At 37.8% G+C, this 10663-nt stretch overlaps 1 protein-coding gene across 15 annotated transcripts; it reads right to left on the minus strand.

Annotated features, from left to right (window-relative positions):
• Positions 1-1111: 1111 nt before the first annotated feature.
• On the minus strand, positions 1112-10317 carry LOC100535263 (ubiquitin carboxyl-terminal hydrolase 46-like). Of its 15 annotated transcripts, none has more exons than XR_012383008.1 (16): positions 9463-9582; positions 8246-8618; positions 8015-8095; positions 6511-6654; positions 6204-6258; positions 5555-5656; positions 4903-5028; positions 4313-4439; positions 4071-4207; positions 3876-3975; positions 3718-3797; positions 3527-3627; positions 2276-3077; positions 1933-2111; positions 1692-1830; positions 1112-1459 (listed from the first exon to the last, which is right to left on the minus strand). XR_012383008.1 is itself a non-coding variant. In XM_073907980.1 (16 exons), the coding sequence occupies exons 2-16, from the start codon at positions 8613-8615 to the stop codon at positions 1456-1458; spliced, it is 1776 nt and encodes a 591-aa protein (XP_073764081.1). In that variant the 5' UTR covers positions 8616-8618; positions 9463-10037; the 3' UTR covers positions 1112-1455. The 15 variants fall into 15 exon arrangements, 9 of the variants coding, with proteins under 9 accessions (XP_073764081.1, XP_073764080.1, XP_073764083.1 ...); XM_073907980.1 differs by having other exon boundaries at positions 1933-2008; positions 2962-3077; positions 8015-8113; positions 9463-10037; XM_073907979.1 differs by having other exon boundaries at positions 1933-2011; positions 2962-3077; positions 8015-8113; positions 9463-10037.
• Between the last annotated feature and the right edge of the window lie 346 nt (positions 10318-10663).

The raw sequence follows: 10663 nt of genomic DNA on the forward strand, positions 1-10663 counted from the left end.
AACTTCATTCACATTACCCTGGCTACGTTGTTTCACTTTCTCAACAATAAAATGTAAACTTGATATAAGGAACTGCCTATTTTTATTTTAATATTAACAACTAAACAGACAGCAGAAATGTTGAGGCGTCGTGCTGCATAAGATGAGCGTCGTCTTCACTGTGTGGATATTTGTAACAAAACGGAGCCGATAACTGCCTCCTTTCAATTTCAGTGAAAATACGAAACATACCCTCTCTTTTGCTGAATATCAGTTTTAATAATCGATAATGGCCATTATAAAAGTATAACATACAATAAGTTTATACATTATAGGAAATAAAGGCAAGCGATCAGTCAATATACAGAATAGGCTACGTGGTTACATTAATCATTAACTTATCTTTGCGCTCAGCCAAAACACGTTACCTAAAAACAAGTAATGGATTCCAATGACCAAAGTCAGGGAATATGTCGTTAGATAAAGACAACAAGATGAATGAAATATCACGTTTAATAAATATAGTGAGATTAGATCCAGCGGGAGATGCTTGATGAGAAGTCCGACCAGCAGAGCTCTCATCTGGGTAGATGGGCTGCAGCGCTTGCCAAAGTGTGTGTGTGTGGTCACGTGATGTGCGATTTCAGCGTTTCGGTGTGGACGGAGAGCAGTTCAGAAACGCTGGGTAAAACGGATGGACGCGGATCGTTTTCATTCTAAAACGCCGTTTTAAAACTAAAACGCACTAGTGTAAACGGGGCCTTAGAAGTCTTTTCATCCCATAAAAAACTAAAGAGACTGAAACACAATAGTTTTGGAAGAACTATCATTTTAACAGTTTACCCTGTCTGCCAGGGACAGGTAGAGGATCCTCCAATTTTGAATATCAGATTTAAGTTTACACAATAAAAGGGTAAAGTTCTTTTCATATAATCCTATGAAGTTTGGTGTGATAATAATACCCAAATATTTAAACTCAGATCTTTGTCATGTGGAACACAGAGTCTGTCATTTGCCTGGCGAGTGTATTTACAGGCATACATTCACTTTCATTCCTAATACTTCAGACACACTCAAATATGCTGATGCACTGGAAGGAGAGCGTTCAGAGCTCTGTAAATAATTGACAGAGTTTGCGAGGATTGGAAAAATAATTTTTATTGATTGCAGTGCTCAAGTTACAGTTCACATCAAATCTGCCATCATTTACTTGCACTCATATAGTTCCAAACTGTTCAGCCTTTCATTCATCTGTCCCCTGACCCTCCATATACAGCAAGGGTGGAGTAACATGAATGTTTCCTTTATATGAGGGTCAGGAGCTCTCTGATTTAATCCAAAATATCTTCATGTGTGTTCTGAAGCTCTCAGGGGGGTTTTGGTGCAAGTATCTGGCAGAATCTTCTGACTCTGGATCTTCTGAAGCTCAGTCTGCTGTTCTCCACCTCTTCAGGACTGTCGGCTACAAACTGCTGCTCATCTACAGAAACAACAGAGGATTTCAGTGTTTTTATCCCACAGCAAGAGACGGAACCAAGTGAGAATGAAATGGGCTGTATGCACAACTTTTAATTTTCAGCCAGGCAGCGCCAAGGAAGATCTGATTTCTTTAAAAATCAGTGATCTTCACTGCCTGTTAGATATACAACATTAAAACTCTAGCTGTGCACAGAGCCCATTCTGAATGTTAAAAACACAGAGCGTTTAATCACCGCTTGATGTAGAACAGCATGTAGCAGTTCCTCTTTATTTCTTCGGACGCTTCTGTCCAGCTGATTTTCCTGACGGAAAAGTCACTGCAACGCAGCCATCCATCGTCACTTGGATCCCGAATGTGACTTATGTAGTGTCCTGCAACACAGAAACTGGACTATAACTCTGTGGCCGGGTGGATCCTCAACTGCTCAATCACCGAACAAATGAGACAATTCAACATGTGTGGTCAATTCCTACCAGAAAACAGTTTGCTTCCTAAATGTGACACTGCTCCAGTGAGTCTATACTCCACCCTGGTGTCGGCCGGTTCTTCCTGCTGTTTAGGAAACATGTAGAAGATGGGGGAAACAAGTATAAGATAACAGTCAACAGTGTTACAGAAAAGTGCCGCTGTCCATTCATACTCATCTATCAAGCTCCCACATGTCTAATGGTGAATCATCCATCCGTCCATCCAGCTAACCCTAGAACCTTCTCTCTATTTATTAGACTCTTCTATATGACTCTTATTCAGTCTTAAAGCTTGATCAATCTCTTCTTGTCATCTGTTTACCCTTATCTACTAATGTGCCATTTATACATAACTGTATGCATCTACCCATCTATCTATTCATCTACTGAACATCTGTCCATCACTCTACCCATCCATCTATGTATTTCTACATCTATCTATCTATCTATCTATCTATCTATCTATCTATCTATCTATCTATCTATCTATCTATCTATCTATCTACACATCCATCCATCCATCCTTCTCTTTGTCTGTCTGTTTGTCTGTCCACCCATCCATCCATCCATCTATCTACCCATCCATCCATCCTTCTGTCTGTCTGTCTATCCATCCATCCATCTACCCATCCTTCTGTCTGTCTATCCATCCATCCATCCATCCATCCACCCATCTATCTATCTATCCATCCATCCATCCTTCTCTTTGTCTGTCTGTCTGTCCATCCATCCATCCATCCATCCATCCATCCATCCATCCATCTATCTATCTATCTATCTATCATTTATTTATGTCTTTATCTTTGTACTTTATCTTATCTACCCATCCATCCATCCATCCATCCATCCATCCATCCATCCATCCTTCTCTGTCTGTCTGTCTGTCTGTCTGTCTGTCTGTCTGTCTGTCTATCTATCCATCCACCCATCCATCCATCCATCCATCAACCAATCAATCAATCAAATAAGTCAGTCACTCAGTCAGTCAGGCAGTCAGTCAGGCAGTCAGTCAGTCATGATTTGCTTGCTCTCTGCCTTGTCGTTGGGTATCTGGGGTGCAACTTTGGTCTTTGTCTTCAGGATTCTCTTGAGAAATGACTGGCAGCTCGCTGGTCTCTGATTATCAGACTCTGGCTGCTCTCTGATCTCTCCTGATGAACACAAGGCAAACACAAAAGGTACATTTTCTTACTGAGATTGTCCTTCAGATTGGTCACAGAATTCCCAAATATTTCCCAAATTCGAAGACCACAACCACCAAGTATTGGAGTAATACTTGCAGCAGTTGGGGAAAACGTTTCTGTCTCTCTTTCCCAGGAAATCCTTTAATATAAGACCGTAATAGCAGCAAATACACTTGTAAATGATTAGCAAAACTGTCACAAATCTAAAATTAGAAGCTTCATTAAAATATGACATTAAATGAAAAGATATTGATATTAAATGCTAATAGAGTAACTGACAGAAAGCTGGAGCAGGTGTTTACATTCACATCACAATACAATACAACAGTGAGCAGTCAACTATAAACCGCTGAGCGCTTTCTGTCATCAAATAAACCATTGTGCCCAGTCAAATGTTTAATAAACAGCAGGCGTACCTTTAACAGAGGACAGCGTCAACTCTTCTGTAATCCTCAGTCGATTCCTCAGCTTACAATCAGACAGCATATCAAAGCGCGACACCAGCAAAACCAGAACTCTGTAGAGGGATTCAGAAGATCAGAAATCAGAGAGCAGCTCGAGTTTAGTTATTGAGTTAGATTAGTAGCTGATCAATAATGTGTCGTACCTTGGGAAACTGTAAAACCTCTGGGTCACAGAGGCCTTTGTGCCGTTACAGTTGCAGCACATGCAATCAACTGAAGACGGCTGAAGGAAAGAGAGAAACCCATCAGAAATGACATGTTGTTGCTCATGCAGTATACTGAGATTAGCGCTGACGCTCACGCTCATGTACTGCTGCAGGCTGTCTGACACGCTTGCATTCTGGCCGAGGACCAGCGAGATGTAGTTTGCGTCCTCAGTAAATGTCTTCTGGAGACCACAACTGAAACCACATTGAAAAGAAGTTCATCACTGAAATGCTGAAGCATGTATAAAATGCTAAATCTGCATGCACAAGGGGAAGTGTGGTGTCATTACCTGACACAGGTGCGCTCCGTTTCAAGCTTGAACTCCATATTGGCTACGGGGCAAGTGTATGTGGGAGAAGACATCTTCAGCATCTGGCCTTCCTCTTTCAGGCAGGACAGGGACAGCATGAGGAACTCGTGAGCATCCTGAGGAGAAACACACACAGGTTTAGAGCTGGTCTAGCAAAAGCAGGTGTGTACCAGCATTAACATGACAGACTAGTTGAAGAGTCTGGTTTAAGGTGCGCTCACCTGCTGAAAGTCTCCAGTGAAGACTTTACTGGCATTTTCAATGTAGCATTTCACTTTCCTCAAGAGCCTTTTCTTCAGGTTGGTGCTGCTGTTGTCCAGCCGGCTTATGAACAGGTCTGAAAACACACTGGAGAGAAACAGATGACTGGGTTAGTCTGAGCTGCTCTACAATATAACAGGAATTACTGTGGGATGGACAAAGTCAAGAAGGTATCAGGTAGTTTGGGGAAGCTCAGAATAGGAGGGGCTTCCACCCCGGGTAGATTGGTTTAGGGCTAGAAGGGATGCAGCTCAGCTACTGAACATGCTCACATACAAAGCGTCCATTTCTGTGAGCTGTACCATAGTTATTGTTTTTATGGTGTGGATTAGGTGTAGTTAATAAGTCAATACAAAATGTGGGATTGGAGATGTTAATAAAACACAACAGATCCGACTCTGTGGATGTACAAGACATTAAATGAATCAATCAAACGCTCAGATTTGGACAGCGCATTAGGAGCTGGCGCAGAACACATGTTTGTTTGGTATTTTTGGTTTTGTTTTTCCACCAAACTCATTAAAACCAGAACATGTTTTATTCTCTGTACCTGAGCAGCATGTCTTCATCTCTCCACACCTCCTGGCTGAGAAACACATCGTGCTGGAAGGGGGGAATACTCAGGAGGCACTGCAGGACTGAGTTCATGTAGCACGTGTTGCCTAAATTAGGAAGGCTGAGGAAAACAAATGAACAGTTTTGGTTAGATGACGACTAAAAACAGTCTAAAGGCTTTAAACTAAAGCATCTGCTAAATCAGTGATCCTCAAGCACCAGGCCGCGGACCCGTATCAGTTCCAGTCTGTTCATCAATTGGTAATGGGCTGCACTAGAAATCATTAATTATTTCCATTTTATTTATTATCTGAGTCTGAAGGATCTTTTATTTTGAAAATGACCTTATTCTCTCGGTTATATCTCGGCCACTTGAGCACTTTAATTTACCCCACAAGCAGCTAAAGCAGTAAGAAACAGACGTCTTTAACAAGTTTCTTTGCAAAGAGGAAAAAGTCCAGTGAAGGACCCACAAACTGCCAAGAAACAGCTCTGCAACCCATTTATCAACAAATCAGCTGAATCCAGCATGACTGTGCAAGAAGATCAACTGGAGCTCGCAAATGATGGAGGCCTTCTAGGGGCCGTTCGCATATCGTGTCTTTTCTAGAGTCTTTCACTATAAAATGAGTGAACAGTGTCTTTACCCCAGAGGAGAGTGTTCTTCAGGCTCATCAGCTTCAATCTTCAGTTCAGTCGTCAGGTCTGAAACCCAAAACTCTCTGAACATGGCCTCGACGTCAGGAAGCCTAAAGAAACATCATACAAACAAGTTAACTAATACACTATACTATACTACACTATACTATACTATACTGTACTGTACTGGACTATACAACATTATATTATAATATACTCTAATATAATATAACATAATATACTATACTAGACTATACTGTACTTTAGAATACTATATTATAATATACTATAATACAATACAATACAACAAACATAATATACTATAATATAAAAATATATAATAAAATATACTATAATATAATGTACTATAATAAAATAGAACAATAAAATATAATGAAATATAAAATATTATAATAAAATACAATTAAATATAATAAAATAAAATAAAATATATTAAAATATAATATACTTTAATATAATAAATTTACTACAGTATAATAAATATATAATAAAATAGAATGAAATAATAAAATATAACAATATACTATAATATAATAATTATAATGAAATATAATATACTATAATATAATATAATTTAATATAATATAATACAACACAACACAATGTAACACAATACAGTATAATATAATACATTACCCAGGTTGTTGACAGGATGTTTGAGGCCGAATCAGATCATAAATGCATGAGATATCTGTAAAACAGAAAGATAAATGATGGAGTTTAGTCATTAAATCACACACAGTATCCTGCACTTCTTAAAGAACACCAGCCGCTCTTATAAACACTGCTGCAGATCAGCTCAGTTGAAATGGTTCATGACACAGACTGAGATCCTTCAACAGATGTAATAATGAACCAGTGTGACAGATTTCTGTGGTTAGATTAGAGCGCACACACAGATATGTGGATCGTCACATCAGCTGTTCTTCATGTTTTGTCTTGCCTGTATAAAGTTCAGTCGGCATCTTTGAACATTCGCTGATTTCAGGTAAAGAGAGGTCTTCAGGTGTTTTTCCCCCCTCAGCCTCTCGATCAGCGGTTTGGTGTTCAGATGCAGAAGGAGAGGGCTTCATCTCCTCAGCTTCTTCTGGAAAGAAAATGAGCAGTGAGAATGATCGATCTGCAGGCTTTTAGACAGCATGAAGGAGCAGATCTGAACTCATTAAGCTGAAATGAGGAGTTCACTACAGAAGGATTGACTGCTCACCACTGACTCACACTATTTCTGGAAACATGCTAATTCATGATGGAGACAACAGCTACATGTTAATTTATACTGGAAACATGCTAATAACATGCTAACCTGTACTGGAAACATGCTAACAACATGCTAATCCATACTGGAAACATGCTAACAACATGCTAATCCAAACTGGAAACATGCTAACAACATGCTAATCCATACTGGAAACATGCTAACAACATGCTAATTCAAGTTAGAATCATGCTAATAACATGCTAATCCATACTGGAAACATGATAATTCATACTATTATCACATTAATTCATGATGAGACATGCTAGATACATGCTAATTTATACTGGAATCATGCTAATAACATACTAACTTGTGCTGGAAACATGCTAATGATAGAGACATGATAGCTACATGCTAATTTATACTGGAAACATGCTAATAACATGCTAACCTGTACTGGAAACATGTTAACAACATGCTAATCCATACTGGAAAATGGTAACAACATGGTAATTCTTACTGGAAACATGCTAACAACATGGTAATCCTTACTGGAAACATGCTAACATGTTAAACCATACTGGAAACATGCTAACAACATGCTAATCCATAGTAGAAACATGCTAACAATGTGTAATTCATACTAGAATCAAGCTAACAACAATCTAACCCATGCTAGGATAATGCTACTTACATGCTAATCCATGCTAAGAAAAAGCTAATTTATACTATAATCATGCGAATAACAAGCTCAACCATGCTAGAATTTTGCTAATAATATGCTAACCCGCACTGGAAACATGCTAACAACATGCTAATCCATACTGGAAACATGCTAACAAAATGCTAATCCATACTGGAAACATGCTAACCTGTAGTGGAGACACATGCTAGCTACATGCTAATTTATACTGGACTCATGCTAATAACATGCTAATCCATACTGGAAACATGCTAACAACATGCTAATTCATGTTAAAATCATGCTAATTCATCCTAGAATCATGGTGCCAGTGTATTTGCTGTTTATTGTTAATTTCTGCAGCTTCTGAAAATCCAGAAAGAGCCCTGTATTGATCAATAATGATATGAGAGCTGTTTCAACATGGAGTTATGCTGGACTTGCCTCTTAGTTTGATAACAAGCAGGAAATGTTCATGGGCCAATCACATCAGCACACTGAAGCGCTCTAAATCATGCAGTATTCAGTGTTGTGATTGGCCTGATTTGGTCTGTGATTTGTCTTTACCTGCATCAAGGTTAGTCGGCGTCTGTTGTAATTCTGAACATTCGTTGATGTCAGATATGGTGGAGGGGTCTTCAAGGACAGCTGTGGATAAAGTTACAGCTGTGGATAACAGACAGAGTCATTTAGTTTCTATTAAGGACATACATGTGTTGAACCTTTTAGACTTTAAAGACAGAAGCTGAGCTGAATAAGATGTTCCAGTAAAGCAGTGAATTATTAATATTCTCAAACCTTCAACTGCTTCTTTCTGCTGGCCTGCAGGCAGATCATTCTCTGGATGACCTTCGGATGATCTGTGGACTGCAGCTGAGAATGAAGCATCAGTTTTCCTGTCGCTGACGAAGGAGGAATCCTCCTCCTCAGACGACAAACACACACACGGCATCAAAATCGATAGGATTTTGCCAAAAACACGGCGCATAGATGGAAATCTGCGCTTTCGGGAGGACGGAGAGGGGAGTTTGCCATTATCTCCAGGACCTGAAAAGGACGAATCCTCCAGATCTACCGAAGAAGACGGAAACATCACCCTCATCCTTTTCTTGATCTCCTCTTTGCTCTTCAAAGCCATTTTCTCTGCTTGCTGAATGTCACGATCCATTTACTAGAGAGAAAAACACAACTCACATTAGACTTCTGCATTCATAATTATGATTCAGTCATGGTTGAGTTTCAGATACGTCTTCATTATCGGTCATCTCGATTATAAGTGGGGATTGTGTGACTGTAAATGAGTCGGTGTGTTTAATATTTCACTTTTGTTTAATAGTCTTTAAGTGAGTTTTTCCTTAAAGCAATCAAAATAATCTGCCAGTGGGGTGAGCTAAATAATATTGTTTTTCTTTTGACAGAAGATTATTTTGTGTAGCTCACTGGCAGATTATTTTGACTGCTTTATAGGAAAACTCACTTAATTTTGGCAAATTATTTCATAAAACAAGACCATATATTTTGCTTGTCTAGAAAATGCTTCATGATTTAAGAAAATTTTAGATATTTGGACTAGAAACAAGACAAAAATGTAAGTAAGAAAAGCATTTTTGCAGTAGCCTGTTCTTCAAACGTGATCTCAGTTCAGCTCCTTAAGGAGCTTAAAAACATTTGTTTTCTTGGCATGTACAAATATTTGTCGATTTTATAACATTTATCATGACAAATGTATACAAATAAGGGCACTTTGAGCAGTAGAATGATCAACAGTATTATCTACAACAGTCATTTACTATTTAATATACAATACAGTATTAAATATGAACATTTAAACTCATATGTTGTGTGACTTTATAGTATTTCAAACTCCGAGTGAGCTATATCGAATTAATTAATTAGACGATAATGGTGATTATTTAATCTAAACAGTGTGAGTCAATCTTATTTATTTCGGGGAAATCAAACATTTTATGTTTTTTGTTGTAAAACTTGATCAAGTCAGAGTGCATTCAGCTTACCGTAGCAGGCGATGAAGAGTTCTGAGGCGCTTCACCTGCAGCGCGCGCCTTTTGGAATTTTAGAACGCGTTCGATTCTGGAATGCGTGACGTCACCGCGGCTCGCCTTCTCGTTGACTATGAAATATGAACTTAAACACTGGAGTTATAAGAGCTACACTTTTGGCCACAGTGTCTTATAACTGGCCAACTTCCTATAGCTTTTGCCCATTGAAACAAACAAGCATGGCTTTTCTGGTCGCTGTTGTACAAACACTGTGTTCCCCCAAGCAGTACAAGTAAAAGATAAAAATAATAACACTACAGTAATTTATAGTAAATCTACAGTGTTTCTGAAGCATACTATAGTAAAACACCTGAATTAATCTGTTGTGGTAATTCTACTGATGCTTAATATAGTTTAGGCTAATGACACATCTAATAAATGTCCCAATACTACAGTTTTGGACAAATATGGTATATTATACACCACAGTTCACAATAACTAGAGTACAACAGTACACATTATCAGTTTGCCATAGTTAATAATACAGTATGCAGTAGCATTCATTAAGAAAGTGTTGTAAATACTACAATATATAAAATATACTACACTTTAGCATTGTGTGTTACAGTATTTACAATAAGTGACTGTGGTATTATGTTGTGAGTGATTTTACTCATAATAGAAAGTCATTGTAGATGGAGAATTGGTCATTATACTTTTATCATACTTTTATTACAAAATAAAGAGATTATGTAAAAAAAAAAATTTAACCAATCAATCTATTTCCAGAGGCATACTAATGCTAATAATACAAATTATCAGATGTAAACACCAATAATGCAACCCTCTATTCTCTATTTTTATACTGTCAGTTAATTTTAAATTATTGAATTGATATATATATGTGTGTGTGTATGTGTGTATTGTACAATGACCTTGGGTTTCTTAAAAGGAGCTTTAAATAAATTGTATTATTATTATTATTATTATTATTATTAACCCTACAGGTTTTTGTCAAGACTTTGTGACGAACATTTTAATAACAGTTTTAGATGTTACAATATACATTAAAATAAAAGAGCACATTTTATCCTGTATATGCCACTGTTAGCAGACAGATTCACAGTGTTTTTGATAAATAATATAATTTTCTAATCTAGATCATTAAGATGTAATACTATAAAAACCAACCAGCAGAGGTCAGATGATGTCTGTC

The sequence above is a fragment of the Danio rerio genome, chromosome 7 (assembly GCF_049306965.1).
Source record: "Danio rerio strain Tuebingen ecotype United States chromosome 7, GRCz12tu, whole genome shotgun sequence".
Classification (NCBI taxonomy): domain Eukaryota; kingdom Metazoa; phylum Chordata; class Actinopteri; order Cypriniformes; family Danionidae; genus Danio; species Danio rerio.

Coding starts and splice junctions, on each gene's coding strand:
- LOC100535263 (XM_073907979.1), bottom strand. CDS start 8,615: ATGGATCGTGACATTCAGCAAGCAGAGAAAATGGCTTTGAAGAGCAAA. Junction 4,440..4,902: donor GATGAAGACATGCTGCTCAG/GTACAGAGAATA, acceptor GTTTCTCTCCAG/TGTGTTTTCAGACCTGTTCA. Junction 1,831..1,932: donor AGGAAGCAAACTGTTTTCTG/GTAGGAATTGAC, acceptor TCTGTGTTGCAG/GACACTACATAAGTCACATT.